The sequence below is a fragment of the Geotrypetes seraphini genome, chromosome 2 (assembly GCF_902459505.1).
Source record: "Geotrypetes seraphini chromosome 2, aGeoSer1.1, whole genome shotgun sequence".
Lineage (NCBI taxonomy): Eukaryota > Metazoa > Chordata > Amphibia > Gymnophiona > Dermophiidae > Geotrypetes > Geotrypetes seraphini.
In genome coordinates this window covers 233,977,601-234,001,103 of record NC_047085.1, presented here as the reverse complement: position 1 = coordinate 234,001,103, position 23,503 = coordinate 233,977,601, and the positions used below count along the sequence as shown (strand labels likewise).

Sequence of the window (23,503 nt, the reverse complement as noted above, 5' to 3'; positions counted from 1 at the left end):
TCCTAGCAGGCATAGTCTGCATACCACACCGCGAACCGGCATCTCCCTGATGGCAAACACCGCCCCCCTCTCTGGCGAACCGACATTGCCCCCCCTCGCGAACGCCTGCCCAAACTGAAGCCTTACCCCCATCTGGCACCAGCACTTAGCACCAACCCAAAGGAGGTGCTGGTGATGGTGCCCAAAGATCGTGCTGCTTGCCGGACTGGGACTTGAACATCTGCACATGCTCAAGGCCTTCTGGCTCTTGTTCTCTCTTAGAATCTCGTTCTCTCCAAGAATCTCGGAGAGAGGCAGGAGCCAGAAGGCCTTGAGCATGCGCAGATGCTCAAGGCCCAGTTCAGCAAGCAGCATGATCTTCGGGCACCGGCACTTCCTATGGGTTAGTGCTGATGCTAGATGGGGGTAAGGCTTCAGTTTGGGTGGGCGGGTGTTTGCGAGGGGGGTCAATGCCGGTTTGCGGTAGGGGGCGATGACAGTTTGAGGGGGGGAGATGTGGAAGCGCACCAGTGGCCTCGGGGGTGGGGTGGTCTTTTGGGGATGGGGTGGGGTGGAGCAGCGCTGGTGGCCGCGGGGGGGGGGGGAAGAAGTGGATATACGAGTAATTTGGTTTAAAAGCATGCTTCTGGAACAAATTATGCTCGTAAACCAAGGTTCCACTGCATATGTTTCTTTTGAAATTTGGGTGGAAATATGATAAGATAAAATATGGGTAAAAAATGATAAGAAGAAACAGCAGTGAACTTGGAGGCAGGTCAGCCCCTCCAATGAAGATGTATTACTGAAAAGTGGTTTTGGTTTTTTTCCCTTATATATCTAGCCACTTAATTTATTTCAAATCCTGTTCATGAATGGAATTGGAGATCTCTTGGACCTTATCCCTGCGCTGGATCACCGTGCAAAAATTGGCAGGAAGCTCAGTAAGAGGGCAGTTCTTAAAGACTATGGATGGGATATGGGTCATTGCTCTGCACTTATCAAGGTAAATGCAAAAAATATATATATATTCTTTCAAATCTTCCATTGTAATTGTATATTTCTGCAAACAGATTTTGTGGTACAGGGTTCTAGTGCATGTTCTCATCATGTAGAAGAGTGATTCCCTAATATTTAAACACTATAGCATGCATTGACTTCAAATGCTGAGTGCAGCATTTTCATTTATTCTCAGGTAGAAAATGACACGGGGACAAATTTTTCCCTATCCCCGCAGGAACTCATTTTCCCGTCCCGATGAGTTCTTTTCCTGTCCCTGCCCATTCCTGCAAGCTCTGCCCTCATCTACACAAGCCTCAAACACTTTAAAATCATAAGTGTTCAAGGCTTGTGCAGTTAAGGCAGAGCTTACAGAAATGGGGTAGGGACAAGGACAATGACAAAACTCATAGGAACGGAACAGGGAAACAGGGGACAGGGGAAAAATTTGGTCCTGTGCCATTCTCTTTTCAGGTATTCAGCGCCAGACCATACTTGGATACCAGTGCTAAATACTGGGTATAGGATGGTACCCCAGATGTTATCTGGGCACCAACAATATTCAGTGTTGACACCTGTATTACCATCCAGATAAATTAGGACAACAAAACAGTTGTCCTAACTTACCTGATTGTTATCTAGGTATTGGCATTGGATATCATTGGTATACAGGTAACTTCTGTGTAGTAATGTAAGTAAGGCTGGGCTTGGAGTCTTTTTTTTTTTTTTTAATTCTTTATTCATTTTTAAAACTTCAATTGTGCACAAAAGATTATGCATTTACATAAAATATTAACATTACAGCACAATAAACTTTTTTTTTTAAGTTCAATAAATTTTATTGAATTTATATATAACCAAATACAAAACGAAACAGAACTGAACTGCAATCAATAATTCAGGGAACATGACATCCATCATCTGTGTCACATAAGAATATGAAAAGACAGATCCAAAAGTACAAGGAACATTTCAAAAATGTGCAACAATATGAATACAGATAATGAGTTACACACTAAATGAGAATCAAATGAATGGGTGTACTCAAAAGGTAATACAAAAGAGTCAAATATCAGAAAAAGTCTAGGTATGACAATGATGTTACACGCATTGGGAGCAATAATTCAATACAGGATCCCAGATGTCATGAAAACGGTGTAAGGAACCCAATTTACGTGCATACAGAATTTCATATTTAACAACTATATTAAGGTTGGACCACCGTATGGCAGGCGAAACCATATCCAGAGATTTCCAGTTAGAAAAAATGGACCGTAGTGCCAACATGAGGAGGCCCCGAAGTAAGATACCTTCAGACTCCGTAATAGGAGTTATTAATGCATGCATACCAGTAATGAGAATAGCATAGGATAAGTTTTCATGGATACTGAGTATTTTACAGATGTCTGCCCAAACCAATTTCCAAAATTTACTCAGCAATGGACAATCAAAGATCATGTGTCTTAGGGAACCTTCATACAGTTTACATGACCAACATAATTTCGATGCAGAAGGGTCCATCTTAACTAACCTACAGGGTGTCCAGTATGCTCTATGTAATAAGAAGTTTGCTGATTGAAGCATAGAGGAAGAGTGAAGGGCTTTACCAGCAGAGACCCATAAGTGATCCCATGTGGAATCATCAAGGTCCAAAGAGAGCTCTCTATGCCATACTTCCTTTATAGATCTATCATGAGTAAATTTATAGCTTTGGAGTAGTTTATACCATTTAGAGGCCGCCTTACCAGAAGCTGAAATAGTGGTACATGCTGTAAAGTAGGAAGGCACATCCATCGTGTATTCATTAGTTTTTAAGATCTTTTTGATACAATGGGTCAATTGAAGCCACCTAAAAAATTGTGAGGGAGGCAAATTATGTTTTCTACAAATATCATCGAACAAGAACCAGGAATGGCCATCAAATAAATGGGAGATACTCCATATACCATGTGTCTGCCACAATTTCCATGAGATCAGTTTGTTCTGAATCCTAAATACAGGATTGTTCCAGATTGGGGCAAATAATGACAAGGACCATGGAATCTCCATCAGTCGGTCTATTGATCTAACAGCAGTAAGAGTGGAGCGCATCACCGGGTGGAGTTCCAACTCTTTATGATCCTCCATAAGAGCAGCATGTTTTATAGAATCCCTCTCGATTCTAAAGTGGCCCAGAGAGGGATGTATGTAAGTTGGGAGGGATCATTCCACACCATGCTTTGACGCAAGAGGAAAGCTAAGTGGTAATCATATACACTAGGAAAGTTAACCCCACCATTCCGTTTAGTGCATTTAAGTTTTTGTAAACTGATTCTAGGAGTTTTAGCATTCCAAAGAAAAGAGACTAAAGTCTGTTCAATTTTCTTGTATTCTGAATTCGGGAGCAGGCAAGGCATCATGGAAAGAGTGTAATTAATTACCGGGACTAACATCATTTTTATAGTATCCAAACGACCCCACCAAGTAATCTTGAGTGGTGACCATTGGGACGTAAGTCGTTTGATTTTGGTGATCAAAAAGTCTAAATTATATGATATTGTATCCTCTAGTGTCGGGCCAAAGTAAATTCCCAAGTATCTAATTTTGTTAGAGGCCCATGTGAACCCATACTTAGCAAGATCTGCTTTGACGTCAGGGCAGTGAAGTGGCATAATTTCGGTCTTGGATAGGTTAAGCTTGTATCCTGATATAGTAGAGTAAGAGGATATCAAATTCAGAATAAAGGGTACAGAAGGTGGAGTTACATATAATAAGATATCATCAGCATACGCCGATAGTTTAACATGTGCCGATGGTGTGCAAAAACCCGTAATATTAGGGCACGTACGAATCGCCGTTAACAGTGGCTCAAGAGCTATGTCAAATAGCAGCGGAGATAGTGGGCATCCTTGTCTGGTGCCTCTACTGGGCTGAAAGGGGGCAGAATAGCAATCATTAATAAATAATTTTGTTGTAGGTGATGTTTATAGTATCTTAATCATTGATATAAAATAAGGCGGAAACCCATACCAATGTAAAACTTGGAAGATATAGTCCCATTCCACCCGATCGAAAGCTTTTTCAGCGTCCAAACCCATGATCAGTAATGGCTCAGAGTTAATACCAGTTAGATGTATTACATCTGCCAGAAGTCTAGTGTTATCACTGGACAGGCGCCCCGGAATGAAACCCGTTTGATCTGGTGAAATAATACAGTGCATACTAGGAATTAAACGATTCGCAATAACTTTTGCAAAAATCTTGGCATCAGTATTGATTAAAGAGAGAGGCCTGTAATTGGAGACTAATAATGGGGATTTATCCGGTTTGGGCAGAACAATTATAGTTGCCTCCGTAAAAGTCCCTGATATTTTACCCGATTGAATAATAGATGCAAAAAAGGTGTGAATATGAGTTAATAACTGGGGTAGGAACGCACGGTAAAATTCTGCCGTTAGACCATCTGGTCCAGGGGCTTTATTGTTAGCCAAATGTCTAATAGCATTCTCTATTTCATCACTACTTAGTGCACGGGATAGATCTTGTTGTTGCGTCATAGAGATTGTCGTGTGAGGAAGGGATTGCAGAAATTGCTTTGTGGCGGCGGCATCACTAAGTTCTGAGGTGTAAAGATGGGAGTAAAAGGTATGGAATCGTGTTACTATATCTGCAGAATCAGTAACTACACAATTGTTGTCACAATGCAGTGCGGCAACAAAAGTTTTAGTAGAACGCCCTTTCAGATATTGAGCCAACTGATGTCCACAGCGGTTATTCTCCGTATAGTAAGAAGCATTCTTGAGTAACAGGGTATGCGAAGCAGATTTGCTCAAAAGTGCATTATACTCCACCCTAAGTGATCGAAGGCGCATCAGGGCATCAAAATCAGCAGGGTGAGCTATATGAAATTCTTCAGCAGTTTTGATTTTAGATTCTAATTCTACAGTGGTGCATATACGTTCACGTTTTAAGTACGCTGCTCTTGATATAATTTCCCCTCTAATAAATGCCTTAAAAGAATCCCACAAATTTATCCAGTCCGTAGAAGTGGGACTATTAAATTTAAAGAAATCATTTATCGCTTCAGATATATGCTCCTTGAACTCAGTTTCAAGGAGTAAGGAATTATTGAATCTCCATTGTTTATATGGAGTAATTTTAACAACCTTATGTAAGCTTAATAGTATGGCCGCATGGTCTGAAATTGCAATTTCCTTAATTGTAGCAGAGGAGAGATATGTGGATAGAGCTGCACTCACTAAAAAATAATCAATGCGAGAATATGTATTATGCGGTGGTGAGTAGAATGTAAAAGTGGAATCTGTGGGATGAGTGATTCTCCAGGGGTCTACTAAATCAAAGTGATTGATCAACTCCTGCAATTTATACCAAGAGCGGGATTTTTTATACAGGGCATGAGACTCACGGTCCGTGGAAGGATCAAGGATAAGATTGAAGTCCCCTCCTAAGAGATACAGGCTGTCAGGAGAAGCAGAGAGCAGTAAAGACAAGTCATCAAAGAAATCAGGGATATCGGCATTAGGGGCATAAATGTTAAGGCATGTGAGAAGTATACCATTAATATCCAGATGAAATTTAATCCATCTTCCCATTAAATCTGTGGAGTGAGATATCAGTTTAATACCCTGGTTCCATTTAATAATAACCATAACACCGTTCTTTTTATCTATAGCAGGGGAGTATAGAGTAGGGAGAGCCCAGGGTAGATGAAATTTAACAGAGTCCCTATCAGATAAATGAGTTTCCTGGATTAGGGCTACATCGGGTTGCAGCCGGGAGATATAATCATAAATTTTCTGTTGCTTAATAGGATTATTGAGTCCCTTCACATTAAGTGAGCAAAACGTAAGTGTCGTATCAAATTAGAAGAAATAACTGACTTGTTATATCAATTATATTCATGGTTTACATGGGATGTGCATACACTCAGTCCCATATCAGGAATCGTCCTGTATGTCAAGCTCAATACTGGAAAGGAGAGCAATATGCAGACATATTCATAAGAAATATGTAATAAAGTCACAGAGAAATAATAACCAGACTGTGTAACCATCAATGATCCATAAAGAACTAAAAGAACTAGCCAAAACAGTAGAGTGATATTTGAGGTAATAGTAACACCCATATAGTGTACAGGACATAACAAATAGCATGTCATCCTATGTATATCAGTTTATAACCAAAATTGACCAGATATAGAGACACATATGCACCCATACAATTGCACATATTCTTAGTTAAAGATAAAAATGAACCCAGAATAATGACAAAAAACTGAAAATCATAAGGATCTGTCATAGCAAGAGAAGGAAGATGTAACAGAATCAGAGTCAGTAGAAATAGATAGGGATGGTGAGGTCACAAAGGCAGACAGTGAGCCGCTCAACGCAGCCCAGACATTCTGGAAAGAGGTAATAGAAACCGTACAAAAATCACTTATCATTTGCACAAATATCTGTAGTGCAAACTAATCAGCTATGCAATAATAAAAATGCAAAACACAAGCCATTAACTAGCAAGCTACATATCAACAATATAGTCATATTAGGTATATCAAATTAGACTATAAACAGTAATAAATCCAGCAATCAGAAAGGCACACTGTAATAAACAGTAGTAGTAATATCGAGGACTAAGTAGAGTCTATAGAACTTGGAGCTTGAGATTCCAAATAGTCTGCCAGCTCATGAGGGTGAGTGAAATTCCTGGTGTTGTTATTGAAGGTGACTCTGAGAGTGGCAGGATAGAACATGCCATATTTAGCACCGATGTGCTTTAGCTTGGGCCTATATTCCAAAAGTTGTTTTCTCCTCTTGGCAGTTTGTTTAGCAAGGTCAGGAACTATGAGGATGTTGTTACCCTCAAACTTCAACGGACGCTGTAGCTTCGCTTGACTCATGATTTCCATCACTTGTGAGTAGCGCAGTAGACGGGCCACCATAGGTCGTGGATATTTGGCCCCCACTTCGATCTTATGCGTCGGCACTCGGTGAGCGCGGTCTATTTCTAACTCGTGTTTAAACTCGATTCCGAGGGATTTCGGTAGCAACATCTGTAGGAAGGCAATTGCGTCTTTTCCCTCCCTCGCTTCCGGAATGCCCAGAACCCGCAGATTGTTCCGTCGCGAGCGGTTCTGGGCATCTTCGAGTTCCTGTTCTAGAATAGTAATTTTTTTGAATTGGCGCTGCATTCACCTCGATCTTTTGCTCAGCCACATCCAGACGAGAACGACAGACCGCCATCTCAACTGTGAGGGAGGCGAGGTCAGATTTTATGTCCTCCGTGTTTTGGTTAGTGGCCGCCAGAATCTCCCGCATGGCGCGAAGTTCCGCCATGACAGTCTGCAGCGTGTCTCCTTCATCCTTCGCGGCCGGCGATTTCTGCGGCGATATAGGCTCCACGTTCTTTCGCTTGCCGGTTTTAGAAGCAGACATAGCTAACAAGCTTAAACCGCTGTTTCGCCGGAATCTTAGAAGCCCGAAGACAGTAGCAAAAATAGCTTTTTAGTGTGTTGGGCTGCGGAGCTCAGTCGCTACGCTGCCATTTACTGTGATGCTCACTAGCGCCCCCCACAGCACAATAAACTTAATAGAATAAAGACAAGACTTATTTTTTCCCCCACCCATTTTCCAATTAACCAACACATCATAAAAATACCTGTAAACAACCTATCTATTCCTCTTAACCAATGCCAAAACATACCCCCCTCCCCCCTCCTTCTTCTCCCCCCTCTCCGGATGTGTATGCTTTCCTCATTTATATAAATAAATCAATCCTTACACTATTTAGTTAATGATTCCCAAACTTCCATTAATTTTTTATAATATCCCTTCTGAATGGCCATAAACTTTTCCAATTTAAAGACATAACATAGGGATTCCCACCAGAATGAATAATTTAATCTATCCCAACTTTTCCAATTCTTTAAAATAAGCTGCATGGCAACCCCCGTCATTATAAACAAAAGTTTATTTTTTGACTTTTTGCCCTCATAGATGTTCCAAATAATCATATGATAGTGCCACTGGATTTTCTAATAAATAGATCACCAGAATTTTAGTATCAAGGGACAATAGTGGGCTTGGAGTCTTGAAAAACACAGCCACAGAGAGGTTTATAAGTGAAATAAAACAATTTAATTATGAACAGAAAAATGGGTGACCCATTCCTCTCACGGACCAGGAGAAAGTAAACACGTCAAAATGTAGTTCTTTTGTTCAAAAAATTCTTCCCGTGGCCAGCTATGGCAGGACCATGGCCTGCTCTAATATGTCTCTCTTAATGCAGAACAAACAGCTTCTGGCGTAGGGTTACCATTGTAGCCACACTGTAACCCAAGCCCGGGACTCTACGGCACACCGAGTGGCTAAGCAAAAGAATTACACCAGCGTGTGACCCGGCCTGGAGTCACCCTGCAGGATTGGACTGACACAAATAGGAACCCAAAAATCAAACACACACTATCGTTGTTTGAAGGAAAATATTTCAATTTTACTTTCCAAGAACATCAGTCGGGATGATCCAAAGAAAATAGTGGTCAATGCACAAATTCCAACAAAGTCAAAAACTCCAAAAGAAAGGAAAATAAACAGTTCAAGCTAAAATACAACTTTCTCTTTCTTTCAGAGTCAGGAAATACTGCACCTGAGATAATGCTCTCCTCAGAGCTTCCCAATTACTCAGGGCCAGCCCAACCTGCTCCCAAGCAGGTTGGAACGAGAGAAAAGAAAAAAAAATAAGCTGTAGTTCTCTGCACAAGTTCATACGATTCACAGTACTCAAAATAAAGCCTCCAGCAGTTGGAACAGTACTGCTGGGCAATGGAGAGTGCCTTAGGTTTGCCTTGTAAAAGCTTCTTCCAACAGCCTTCAAAATTCCCTCCCTGGGTGACAGCAAACCTCTCCCCAAAACAGAAAGGCACTTTAAGCTTCTTCAATGTCAGAAAAAAACAGAGTCCAAAAACAGTTCATAAATCAAACTCACAGTTTCCCGCTCAACACTTGCAGCTGGTGGTTAAACCTACTTCCATAAGTTCAAGTAAGCTCATCACTTCCTCTGGCAGTTGTGCTTGAAATTCCATCGGTACTTCATCCTCAGGCAAAGACAGATTCAATGCTACAACAGCTTCTTCCACCTCCATAGGTGTACACCTATCACTCCTGCTTGGCCCAGGGAGATCCTCAGGGAAGAAAGGTTTTTTCTCCCTAACCTTCCTGTCTGCCTGTTCCCAATTGCTGGCTTTTCTAATGCAGGGTCACACCCTAATCTGGTTGAATCAGCAGGGAACTGGGCAGCTCTAGAGCTCCCCTGGTGGCGACCTGAATACTGACTGCCTAGAGATTTCCTAGTTATTTCCAGCTCCCCCTGGTGGAAAGCCGGGAAATCACCGTGATCAGGGTCAGGTCGGATTTTGTACATTTCCCTCCTGGATTTCTTATTCACTTTCCCGTCTGCCTTTACTGGGACTCTGGCAGGCACGGGGTCTGACTGGTCACACCATATATCCGGGGAAACCCGGACATGTTCATTTTTAGAAGGCTGTCCGGGAGTCCAGACGGGTTTTTTAAATTGTGGGAGTCTATCCAGGTTTGGCAGGGCCAGCTTAACATGGAGTCCGGTAGCTCTCCCCCTCTTACCTCCTCTGTGCTGCAAATTCAGTTTTCTGCGTATCGCTGGCAGGTCAGCAAGGTGAGCCTGCTGCCTTCAGCCTGCCCCAGAAGTCTCTCTGCAGCATCTCGCCTACACAGGAACAGGAAGTCACTGCAGAGAGAAAGCTTCTGAGGAAGGCCAAAGGCAGAAGGCTCACCTTGCTGAGCTGCCATTGGCCCGAAAAAAACTTAATTGCAGCACCAAGGGGGTAAGAGGGGAGAGCCACTGGCCTCCATGTAAGTCAGGGGTGTTCAACCTGCAGCCCCGTCAAGTATTTTGTGCGGCCCCTGTCAAGGGCGATGCAGTGTTTTCCTCTGCTGCCCCCAGGTGTTTACCATCTTGCCACGCCCTCCTCTGTCTTGCTGCAGCGTTTGCACATTTGTGCGGCCTCAGAAACATTTTTGTCGGCCAGTGTGGCCCAGGGAAGCCTAAAGGTTGGGCACCCCTGATGTAAGTCATCCCTGTCAAACTGGGTGGGCTTATGGACTGGCAACGGGGGGAAGGTGGCTGGAGAGAGCCTCTTTTGCACCCAGTGCTAGCTGTTTATCCTGTTACTTTTTTTGTCTCCTTCCAAACTTGTCCTTAAGAGAAGGTCTTTTATCAGAGTTCCTCAGGAGAAGGAAAGTTAGTTAATATGGGATCTTTTCACAAGAGTATCATTCTCCAGCTCTGGAATAAAACAGTATAAAAGCTGAAGAATAGAACATACCTTAATTACCTCTTCAGCTACAAGTGCTTTTTCTTAAGTATCTATTCCCTGAGACAAGCAGGATATCATTATCTTTGCACCTGGGTGGCATTGCAATGTATTGCATAGAAGTGGTTTGGTATAATAGGAGAAGGCAGTATCATGAGAGAGGACAAGGTGAAGATAAAAGAGAGGTGTAAGAGACGAGAGCCTTCAGTTTGGGAGGAGACATAAGAGATAAGAAGATTTAAAAGAGAGTCTGCAGCAACAGAGGAGAGACACTGTAAAAATTGTAGACATTTTGAATACCGTATGTTTTAATGTTGTTATATCTATTCTATGTATGTTTGTTGTACACTTCTTAGATTTGTAGATTTGCAGTACAGGCAGTCCCTGGATTAAGAACGAGTTGCCCTTACGAGGATCCTCATTTTCAGGGAAATAGTAAAGTTTTCAGCTAACGTCCTTAAATGTTCACTTATTATTTTGAATATGACTTTCTGGTTGACATCAGCTGCAATCAAACAGTCTGTCAAAAGTGGAACCATTTCTACATGTCCCAAAGAGCCAGCTTCTTTTTGAACGCATCCATTTTCTCAATAAATATTTGTACAAGAACCCTGAAGGGAAATATTAAGTTCATTAAGAAAGTTAAAGATGTCCGCCACATATGCAAGCTTAGCCATCCATTCCTCATTAAACAAAGGTTTTGCTAAATTAGATTTTCGTTCTCGTAGAAACTACTTTACCTCCTCTCTTAATTCAAAAAGGTGTGCCAGAACCTTTCCTCTCGATAACCACCTCACTTCTGCCTGGAGAAGATGTTGGTAGTGTGAATCCATACTCTCACACAATATTGTGAACAGCCTGGAATTCATAGCTCGACTACGAATTTCATTAATGATCTTTACTACACCATTCAACACAGTGTTCAGTTCAGCTGAAAGCTTCTTTGCAGCTAGATGCTCCTGGTGGATTATGCAGTGAGTTGACAAGATTTCTGGGTGCACGATTTCCTTTATTTTCGCAACTCCTGAGCAAAGTCCAATCATACTCGCAGCACCATCCATACACACTCCAACACATTTCCTCCAGTCTAAGCCTTGTGCTTGAAAATATTTATCAAGAGCATTAAATATCTCAGAACTAGTGGTTCGTCCAGGTAAGTCAAGGCAACAAAGAAGTTCTTCCTGAAAGTCTTCGTTTCCACTATACCTCACGAAGCACAGTAGGATAGCTTGGCTACTCACATCAGTAGACTCATCAAGTTGAATTGAGAAATATCTCAATTTCTTTATCCCCGCTATAATTTGCATTTCAATATCTGTGGCCATATCAACAATTCTCTGAATTGTGGTGTCTGACATAGGTATAACCTGTAGCTTTTTAGCGGCTTGAGGTCCCAAAATCTCTCGTACCAATTGTAAACGACTTTTTAGTTTTAGCTATTCAGAGAGCAACTAAATAAGATGCTTGAAGTAGTGATTTGTCAGTAGTCGTCATCATTTTTATTACACTTTTCTACATTTTCATTTGATCATATAATCTTTCAAAAAAGTCCAATGGCTTATCAATAAAATCTCTATGCTTCAAATGCAAATGACGAGCAAATCTGGAAGGTTTCAATGTGTCATTTGACAGAATTTCGGAACACACTACACACAAAGGCCATGGCGATAGTTCACTGCCAGGTGCTAATATGAAACCAAGCTTTAAATACTCCTTATTGTATTATCTAACAAAGTTTCCTTTAGATTTTTTGGTATTGCGCATTCCGAAGTATCAACAAATTTATTTTTCTTCATTTGTTCTAAATTTGATGTACTAGTACTTGGCACATTTTCAGAAGTATCACTACTTTTCTCTTGACTACTGTCTTTGCCTCGATTAAAAAAGGTTAAAAGATTTTGCTGTTTGCTTTTCTTTATTTCCATTTTGCTTTCCCACTGCAGCATCCACCCAAATGTGGACCTAAATAAATAATACATGCGTTATTAAAAGTACATTACCCACATCCTGTGTCAATTACTGCAGAAAAGCATTGTTTTAACTCCCACGGACCTCATGGTTCCTGCTCACCCTAAGTATCCTCATCTTACTCCCCTCCCAGCAGCATCTCTCCTTCTCCCTCCCTCCAGGTCCAGTAGCAGCTCTCCCTTTATTTTCCTTTGTCCAGCAGCTTCCCAGCCTTCAACAGAGGCTTCTTCCCCTCCCCGCAGCTCTCAAGACTTGCCTGCAGCAGCACCAGTAGTCAGTGCAGTGATTCACTTAGACAGCCTTGGGTCCTTTGATGAGTCACGCCCACCTCTGAGGAAAGATCTCTATTTTAGATATGACCATTTATGAAAAATACACAATAAGCAAAAATATTTGATAGAAGTTGTAACAATTTCAAATAGGGATCTGGGTCTCTGGCCCAGAAATATCTAAGAAGAAGGACAATTTTAATTAAATGATTGATTTTTTTTAGGAAGTATGTAGAGTTGGGCAGACTGAATGGACCATTCAGGTCTTTATCTGCCATCATTTACTATGTTACTATGTAAATTTCAAATAGCACTGATTTAAATTCCTTGTACCTCTAAAAGGAAAGGGGCTGCCTCTATGAAGCGTACTAAAGCAATCTTGACTCACCAGAATACAATGAAAACAGCGTTAGGATCAAACAAAAAAGGTAGCACTATAAGCCTTATTTTTTATCTTACAGTCCAATTTTGGTTACTTAAGGGGGAAAAGAGATTGCACTTACGACCCTAATCTGAATGGATTTTTGCTTATTACTAAATGAAGAAAATATATTGCTAAAAAAAAAAACCCAAACAACACTTATTCTTCTAGCATTATTCGGGACTACCTGAGTAGCTTTCAGGAGCTAAACAGTCCCCCAGCCTCACCCAAACATGCAACATAAATAATACACCAACCCAAATTTCTACAGAAAGCAAAAAGAGCATTACCCTACTTTTGATAGGGTCAGAATTAAGATGTTGGCACCTATAGACAGGGCTGGGCAACGAAGACCCTACATAAAGCACTGTCCTGACCTAAACCAACAAAATGGACTCCATTCACCCCATTCATGCCTTTTCAAATGCTGCCTGCAGTTTTTGTTGTTTTTTTATTTACATTTTTATTATTTGTTACATCAATAACAAAAATCAGGAAAAACAAAAAGAAAACAATTCAAAAGAAACAACTTAAAATTCAAATTTAAGACTTATGCCAAGTCCACATTAACGAAGGCCGCTCATTAAAACCTAAAGTACGATAAAAATTATAAGGAAAACAATTTACAGTCATCCTTGACAGGCAAAATGACCAAATCCATTATGTTCTTAACTTTCTTCAACAACTATATTAGTATCTGAAACTTTCAGTGTAACCTTGTCAATCAAGAAATTCTCCAATTGTGACGGATCTACAAAAACAAATTTATCAGCTTTATAGTTTACCAAACATTAGTAAGGGAATTTTAAGAAAAAAGTAGCTCCCACAGCCAGTGGCGTACCTAGGGTGGGGGGTCCGCCCCTAAGGGGAGGCCCGCCCCGGGTGCACGCCCTAAGGGAGGATGCCACGGTGGGATGACGGGGGACCCACGGGGGTTAAATACAACTGGAGCCGCGAGGCTCGTCTTGTGTTCCTACCTGCCCTGCCGCGCACACATAGCCGACCGGAAGTCTTCCCGATGTCATCGCTGACGTCGGAGGGAGGGAGGGCTTTGCTTAAGCCCTCCCTCCACCGTCAGCGCTGACATCGGGGAAGACTTCCGATCGGCTATGTGTGCCCGGCAGGGCAGGTAAGAACACAAGACGAGCCTCGTGGCTCCAGTTGTATTTAGCTGAGAAAGTTGCTAAGATGAGGGCTAGGAGGCAAACGTGGAACACAAAAGGGGGGAGGTCGTGCATTTTTGGACATAAAAAGCATGGACTTGGGAGAGAGGAAGGGAAGGAAAGAGATGCTGAGGTGGGGAAGGGAATGCGTTTTTGGACACAGAAGGCATGGACTTGGGAGTGAGGAAGGGAGGGAAAGAGATGGTTGTATACACGGGAAATGGAAGAAAGGAGAATTTTTGGTCATAGGGAGGGAGTGAGGTACAGACAGTGGCATACCAAGATGGGGGTGGGGCGGTCCACCCCGGGTTTACGCCCCAACGGGGTGCACAGCTGGCCACCCTCCAGTGTTCTCCCTAGGCCAGCAAACTGTGGCTCTTTAGCCACTTGAGTGCCACCGCCGCCATCGGGAACAGACTGGCGCCAAGTTCTCCCTGCTTTTCCCTGTGGGGCCGACCAACTCTCGCCGCCCGCATCAATTCTGACATCAGAGAGGACGTTCTGGGCCAGCCAATCGCTGCCTGGCTGGCCCAGAACGTCCTCTCCGACTTTAGAATTAATGTCGGGCGGCGAGAGTTGGTCTGCCCCGCGGGGAAGAGAAGCAGGGCGAACTCAGTGCCGGCCTTTTCCCGATAGTGGCAGCCTATTCCCCAGCGGCGGTGGCACCATTTTCCCAATGGTGGTGGCATGGGGGAGGGGCGGGCAGGGAGAAAGAAAGAAAAGGGGGGACAGGGAGCCAGCCAGAAAGAAAGAAAGAGGGCAGGGTGAAACAAAGAAAAATGGGGCACAGAGAGAGAGAGAGAGAGAGAAAGACAGACATACAGAACGAAAGGGCATGGAGAGAGAAAGAAGGGGGCAGGGTGAAACAAAGAAAGAAATGGGGCATGGAGAGAGAGAGAAAGAAAGACAGACAGACATACAGAAAGAAAGGGGGTATGGAGAGAGAGAGAAAGAAAGAAGGGGGCAGGGTGAAACAAAGAAAAAATTTGGAGAGGGAATGAGGTCTGGAGGAGAGGAAGCATACAGGAGGCTGAAAGAAGGGAAGAAATATTGGATGCACAGTCAGAAGAATAAAGTGCAACCAGAGACTGATGAAATTACCAAAGGTAGGAAAAATGATTTTATTTTCAATTTAGTGATCAAAATGTGTCCGTTTTGAGAATTTATATATGCTGTCTATATTTTGCACTATGGCCCACTTTTACTAAACCACAATAGAGGTTTTTAGCGCAGGGAGCCTATGAGTGTCGAGAGCAGCGTGGGGCATTCAGCGCAGCTCCCTGCGCTAAAAACCACTATCGCGGTTTAGTAGAAAGGGAGGGGGTATATTTGTCTATTTTTGTATAGTTGTTACTGAGGTGACATTGCATAAAGTCATCTGCCTTGACCTCTTTGAAAACCCACGGAATATAAATGATAATTAACATTTTCTCTGCGTACAGTGTGCTTTGTGTTTTTAAAATTTTATTGTTGTTAGATCATTTTGACTTGGCCACAAAGGTAAGGGGGATGGAGGGAAGCTGCTGAAAGACAGCTAGTAATCCTTGCAGGCTTGACTGTGCAGGGAATTATTTTTGTAAAATCATATTTTGTTATGTGACTGGCATTATTTATACTTTAATTTATATGAATGAATAGAATGAAAATGATATAAAATTACTTGCTTGTTTTTATATGCGTGCGCTGAAGGAAAGTGGAGAGAGAGTGGGCTGAGGACGCTGAAGGGAAATGGGGAAGAGAGAGTGGGGAGAAGACGCTGATTTATAAATTGACAATTGTTCAGAATATTATTTCTTTTTATACTTTAATATAATAAGTTCAATATAAAACAATTCAAGGCTTGTGTGGATGGAATCAGGTGGTTTGCGGGGATGGGGACCGAGCTTACAGGGATTAGTCCAATAAAATGGTATTTTTTTATTTCTCATTATTTGTTTTATTTTTATTTGTTAATTTGTAAAGTGGTGATTATTATGTATCGGTTTTTTCAAATTTACATCTATTGTCTTTATATTTTGCACTGTATTAGAAGACATGTGTTACTGTTTATGTGGTGTTGCATTGTATCCAGGGTCTGGTTTCTTGGCGGTTCAATTTAACTTTTGTCTACATATTTCTATTTTTAATTTGTGATTATTCCATATTGGGCGAGGGTGTATTTCTGTTCTGTGTGTATGAAAAGGACATAGTTTTCAGTTGGCATTGACTGCAGGATCAATTGACTGCGGGATCTGGCTTGTTTAGTTTTACAATGTATGTGTTGGTGTTCTAGTGCTCATTGCAGTGTTTAAGATGCTGCCTTTTCCTAGGTACACTCTTGTTGTGCGATATGTGGATTGTTACTAAAAATCATATTTTTCATATAGATGGGGGGGAGTGTCAAAAAATGATGTCACATATGCTAGGTACCTATAGAAACACAGATATATTGAAAAACCAATGTATGTAAAACAACACTTTCAATTGGCGACTGCTATGGTTATAGGACAATGGAATAGTATCGTTTTGCAGAAACTATGGAAGCCATCTTTTTGGACTCAGTTGAAGCGGTTGTTTTCGCTCTTTCAAGACTGATCGGTCGGGTCACACCCTGATGCAGCTAGTCGGTGAAACGCTGGCCTCCGTCGGTGTGCCGATCAGTTGAAGATAAGTGGTTTTTCCTCTATCCACAATTGTATATATGTGAAGCATAAGTTTCTTTGCTCAAATCACTCATTTTAATGAAGGTTTTGCCTGTGAGGTTACCGTCTAACCACCTTGATATCCACCTTTGTGGCGGTGGGAGGGCCTTTTTCTGAGGCTTTTTTCTTTCTTTTTGAGTGAAATTAGAGTTGGCACCTGTTTCACATAGTTTCTGCAAAACGATACTATTCCATTGTCCTATAACCATAGCAGTCGCCAATTGAAAGTGTTGTTTTACATGCATATGCTAGGTATGCCACTGCCCACAGCTATGACTTTAGGCTTAAGCTGTAGGAACTGTTTCCTCCTAAGTTGTGTCTGTCTGGACACATCAGGGAAAATCATTAATTGTTGTTCACAAAACAAAGCTTGTTTATTCAAAAAAATACAATTTAAGTATAAGTTGTTTTTCAATTTCTGTTTTAAATATCACCAACAAAGTTGCTCGTTTAGTAATCAAATCCTTACAAGATTCTAGAAACTGGGAAATATTTAGACTATCTGGAGACACAATCTTATCCAGTTCTCCTTCTTCACCAGTTTCCTTGGTACTCCTGGGGATGTAATATAAGTTATAAGGTATAAATGATTCCACCTGAGTATATTGTAAAACGTCTCTCATATACATCTTCAGGAGTTCCAAAGGTGCCAAGTAATGCGATATAGGAAAATTTAATATTCTAAGATTTTTTACTCTTGCTAAATTCTCCATCTTTTCCATTTGATTATTGAAACGGACTTATTCCGATTCTGGTCCCAAAACCACCTTGCTCACACTCTGTCACCTCTCAGATATCTGGAGACAGTCTCGTTAGGAAGAAAAACACTCAGGCTTGTCCCAAGGAGATTGTCTGTTTATTATCAGTTTCCCATTCATTTTTATAGTATTTTACATAGGTCAGTATTGACGTGAGTACAAGCCATATTTGGTATCAGAATACATGAAAGCTACAAAAAACAAGGAAAGGGAAGGGGGGAGCACAACTATGGCATATTATCTAAAGTCTAAAGTTGCTTTCTTATCTAAAGCTTCTTATCTAAATAAGAAGCAAAAGGAGCGACCTTGTCACAAGCAACTATCTTCAGAACAGAGTATTTAAACACCTGGCTCAGAAAATGACCTTGTAGCCTGTCAGAAAAAGAAGGAAAAACAGACCGTGTCTGTGTTTTCAACACAAACAAAGTTAGAAAGCTTACAAGGCATATATGTGTGTCCCTTCAATTATGTAGAGATAAATTATCTTTGATATTAGAAATAGTAGTTTTTTGCAAAACTTCTACAGTTATCAACTTTATCTAATCGAGATGTAAGTGAAGATAACTGAGTTTGTTGTTCATTTACTTTAACTGTTATATCAGATGAGAATTGGCAAAGGTTAGTAACAGTACTCTGTAATGAGGACTCAATCCTATTCACCACCTGCCAGACATCATTAAGAGAAATTACGTTGTCCTTAGGTATAGAATCGTGGCTTGACTCTATCACCATGTAGACCAGAATCAGTTTTTTTTCCCTGGAAAGGTATATTTGTTTGTATGTCCATACTCACATTTGGCATAATTATTGATTCTGGAGATGAAGCTTTCTCCTCTTCGGGAGCAAGTACAGAGCTCCCCATAGAATTCATTACTGGTTGAAGATGCGGGGACGGTTCGCCCGAGGAGAGAGATGCAGTATGAGGAGATGGAACCATCCTGTTCCCCAACGTTGGTGGTGATGTTAAAGTCTGGAAATGGCGATCCAATGGCCCTAGTAAAGGCAAAGATGGAACTATCTTTGCCTTTCTTTTCCCCATTCCATTAGGGGATACTCTCCTGCCCTCTGCTCCTCTAGGACTCCGAAGGGGCTCAAAATGGGTGTGTCCTGCCCCTTTGGTCACGCCCCTTCGGTCACGCGACTGTGGGCCGTGTTCAGCAGCACCCCTTGGTCTTTTATGGAGCCTCTAAGGACCCCTCTCAGTATCGGGTGCCAAGGCTGCTGCAGTGCCTCATCGGGTGATTGAAATGTGATGCTGGCGGCTCTGCCTGCAGTTTTTTAAAGTAGAAATCGATAAGGAGCAGAAAACAGCAACTGTACCACACTAAAGTGTTAACTTTAAAAAAAAGTTGTACAACTACCGCTGAGAGAGAAAAATAATAGCCAAGTACTCACTCCACTTACACGCTAACAGCCCACAAGGGCTCCCCCTTGGAAACTAGACTCCTTCTCCCAGCACATTGAAACCATCACAACTCCCACTCCCATCTTCTCATTGGCTGATCCGTGGTCCAACAACCAATCCACAACTCAGAGAGGACCGCTCTTCCATTATCTCATTTCTCTCGCCCTAACCCCTTCCTGGGAAAAATAAAGTTTTTATCTCACCGGCCCTTAGCAGACCGGCAGGAAATTTTTGTGGACCAGCACCGGTTGAAGAACACTGGAGTCTATACCACTGAAAATCAAATGAAGCTGCAATAACGTTCTTAAGTACAAGTCGTACTTAAGTGGGCGTCTGTAATTCGGGGACTACCTGTATATAAGAAATTTTTAAATTAAAAAAAAAAATTTATATATCTTTATTATTTTTTCAGTCTAAACACAGTGCATAAAGGAATACATACAAGTAATTGAAAAACAGCACTTACATCCATCAACAATACATGAGAAACCATTTTCTCCCCCCTCCCACCCATAAGAACATAAGAAACGCCTTCACCGGATCAGACCGAGGTCCATCTAGACCGGCGATCCGCACACGCGGCGGCCCATTTAGGTACTCCTTTATGGAGACCCGGATTTACCGTATCCCTCAATATGATATGCAAGAAGGTATGCATATCTTAATACCAATTTATTAAATAAAACCATACAACAGTACATACATGTAATTAATAAACAAATCCTAATATAATATCCCTCTCACTCCCACCCACTCCCTTTCCCTGGATGTGCAAATAAAACCGGTAATAGGGGAATAAACCATTTAATTAAAATTAATTAAATTGGTCAGTTTAAACGTCAGTTTAAACAACTTATTATTTGTTCAGAATTAATTTTCTCATATTTATAAAACAAGCATAATGAATTCCTCCAAAAAGTGAAATTTAATCTGTCAAAATTCTTCAAATTTTTAATGATCATTTGCATGGCTACCTCAGTCATACCAAGTAATCTGCTTTTATGAAAAAGATCTGGGGGTATTGGTGGATAACACAATGAAGCAGGCGGCACAATGTGCAGCAGCCTCAAAAAAAGCGAACAGAATGTTGGGCATTATCAAAAAAGGTATCACTACCAGAACAAAAGAAGTTATCCTGCCACTGTATCGAGCAATGGTGCGCCCACATCTGGAATACTGCGTCCAATACTGGTCGCCATACCTCAAGAAGGACATGGCAATACTCGAGAGGGTCCAGAGGAGGGCAACGAGGATGATAAAGGGTATGGAGAACCTTTCATATGCCGAACGGTTGGACAGGCTGGGGCTCTTTACCCTGGAGAAGCGGAGACTGAGAGGGGACATGATAGAAACTTATAAAATCATGAAAGGCATAGAGAAGGTGGAGAGGGACAGATTCTTTAGACTAGCAGGGACAACTAAAACAAGAGGTCATTCTGAAAAACTGAGAGGAGACAGATTCATAACGAATGCAAGGAGGTTCTTCTTCACTCAGAGGGTGGTGGACACCTTGAACGTGCTTCCCGGAGAGGTGATAGGACAGAGTACAATTCTGGGGTTCAAAAAGGGACTGGATGACTTCCTGGAAGCGAAGGGGATAACAGGGTACAGATAGAGGTTTACCTTACAGGACATTGAGCGAATAGGGTATGGATATTTTAGGTTAGGTAGGGAACACTTTCAGGTCATGGACCTGGGGGGCCGCCGCGGGAGCGGATTGCCGGGCACGATGGACCCCTGGTCTAACCCGGCAGAGGCAACGCTTATGTTCTTATGTTCTTATGTTCTATGTCTATCTATTGGAGATGTAGGAGATAACAATGTCCCACAGATTACCGCTTCATACAACAGCAGAACCACAGTCTCCAGAATCAAATAAATATGTCCCCATATAGATTTCCAAAAGTTGAGTGTCAAAGGACAATAGAACAACAAATGATCCAATGTCCCTATTTCAAGATGACAGTGCCAGCATCTATTAGACTTAGAACTATCTAACTTTTACAAACGAACAGGAATCCAGAAAGTTCTGTATAACAAAAAAAAAATCTATATCCACATAGCACAACCTCAAGAGTATAGGATAACAAGTCCAAGTGTTACTCTTAAGGGAGAAAAGACCTCAGTGTCTAATAGGGAAAATCAAAGCAAGAGCAGACACATCCTCGGTCAAAAACTCCCAAAAAGTTGAGGACACAATTTCACAGTGAATTTCAACAGTCTTAATTCTAAGTCTCAAAAAGTTTTCAAAAAAACACTTATCTGAAAATTGTTGTCTTCTCAATCAAATTGCAAACACAAGAACGTGATCCTGGAGCTTGGAAGCAGGAGAAAATCACTCCATAGGAGACAAACTCAGAGCATAGCAGCTACTAAATATCACCACTAGCATAATCCAACAGGGTTCCCTGTTTCGCTGGTGCGCTTCTTCAGGGATTTGCTGGAAAAAAACACAAAAACAGAGCTTAAAAAAACTCTAAAAGGACAGGAAAACATATATTCCACTGCAGCTCAACTCACAGCATCGATTCACCCGCTTCAATTTCTGTCAAGAAAATGGCCCCCTGGCATTCTTACTGATATAGGACTCCTCCTGGCACCACACCCACATGATGACATCAGCATCATGCATATTCACTCCAAAACAAAAGTCAGAGTGAAAAAATTCAAAACAAAAGCATTAGAAAAAGGATTTCCATTCCACACCCCAATTCAAACCAATGGGAGTACAGGATTGAAGAACAAATATCCAGCGTTGTTCTCTCTTAAGTAACAGTTGTTTAAAATCCCCACCTCGAATGGAAGGAAACACACACTCCAAAACCCAGCAGCGTAATTCTTCAAATGAATGATTGTAATCCATGCAATGTTGCACCATCGGAACTTCTATGAGCCGAGTCTTAAAGGCTCTCGAGGTCTGTCCCACATATAATTTATTACATGGACATCTAATGATATATACAATGCCACTGCTAATACAGTTAGTGGAATAGTATAGCTGATAACATTTCAAATCTGCTGGATTGGTGAAAGATGAACTCTCTTCCATAACACTGCATACGGAGCAATGACCACACTTAGTATGTCCTCTTACCGTATTCATATTCCTCTGTTCACTTACAGCTTCTATAGCTACCCTGCTTGTGGGACACAATTCATCTTGAATAGATTTATTGCGTGCAAAAGAAAACATCATAGTGCACTCCCGAAAACAAGGATGCACTGATAGACATTTCCAATATTTCTTCAAAATATGGCCATAGATGCTAGCCTGCTGAGAATAAGGCAACACACATGTGATTCTTTGATCTTCATCTCTAGATTTAGAATATTCCAAAAGACGTTCTCTGGGATTATAGAGTGCTCTTCTATAAGCATTGTTGACACATTGTCCAGGATACCCTCTACTGTGCAATTTCTGTTTCAATCTAACTGACTGTAACTTATATTCCTCCTTAGTGGAACAGATCCGACGATATCTTAAAAATTGAGAACAAGGCAAGCTCTCCTTCAAATGCTGAGGTTGAGAGCTTGAAAAATGCAAAAAGGTGTTACGATCAGTCGGTTTACAGTAGACAGTAGTAAAAAAAAGTCAGATCTCTGATCTCAATCTGAACATCCAAAAACGCAATTTTCTTGAGATCACATGTGCAAGTAAATTTAATAGATTGAGTATAACTATTCAAATCATCTACAGCAAGCAAAAGATCCTCCATGGATCCTTCCCAGAGGGCAAAGATGTCGTCTATATATCTGCACCATAGTTTCATCCTTGAAAACCAACTTGCTGGATAAACATATGTATCTTCAAAGTGTGCCATGAACAAGTTGGCTAGCGCCGGAGCACATGATGCCCCCATTGCAGTCCCACTACATTGCTGATAGAACCGATTTTGAAACATAAAAAAAATTTTCTTTAGGGAAATAGATAGAAGTTGAATAATAAACTCAGAGGGCACCAAGTGTGGACGTTGGCGAGATTCCAGTCTAGTACTCAGAACTGACAATGCTTCTTCTTGTGGTATGTTAGTGTATAATGACTGTACATCAAGAGTAACTAAAACTGTAGAACTAGTAGGATGATGTTGCTGCAAGATCTTCAAAAAATGAGTAGTATCCTGTACAAATGATGTGATTGAGGGAACTAATGGGTTCAAAAATAGGTCCGCATACTGATTTACTCTTTCCAGAAGAGATCCTTTGGCTGACACAATTGGTCTCCCAGGGGAACAGGAAAGGTTCTTGTGAATCTTAGGAAGGGTATATAAAAAAGGAATTCTAGAATATTTAGGTGTCAAAAACTTAAACTCATTTTGAGTAAGAAAACCTTGTTGTAACCCCTTACCTACCACCTCAAAAATTAGCTCTCTAATGTGTTCAGTGGGATCTTCTATCAATAAATGATACACAGAAATATCTTGGAGCTGTCGTGTAATTTCTGAGATGTATTGAACCCTATCCTGTACCACTACTGCTCCCCCTTTATCCGCACGGCGGATAATAATTTGATCATAACT

The 23,503-nt window shown here is 41.4% G+C and overlaps 1 protein-coding gene across 2 annotated transcripts in view; it reads left to right on the top strand.

Moving 5' to 3' along the window:
• LOC117355991 (phospholipase-B 81-like) overlaps window positions 1–23,503 on the top strand; it is a 197,677-nt gene that overhangs the window by 78,162 nt on the left and 96,012 nt on the right. For both annotated transcript variants that reach the window (XM_033935208.1, XM_033935209.1), the window contains one exon: window positions 821–982. In XM_033935208.1, coding sequence (XP_033791099.1) covers window positions 821–982 — 162 coding nt within the window. The remainder of the gene's footprint in view (window positions 1–820; window positions 983–23,503) is intronic.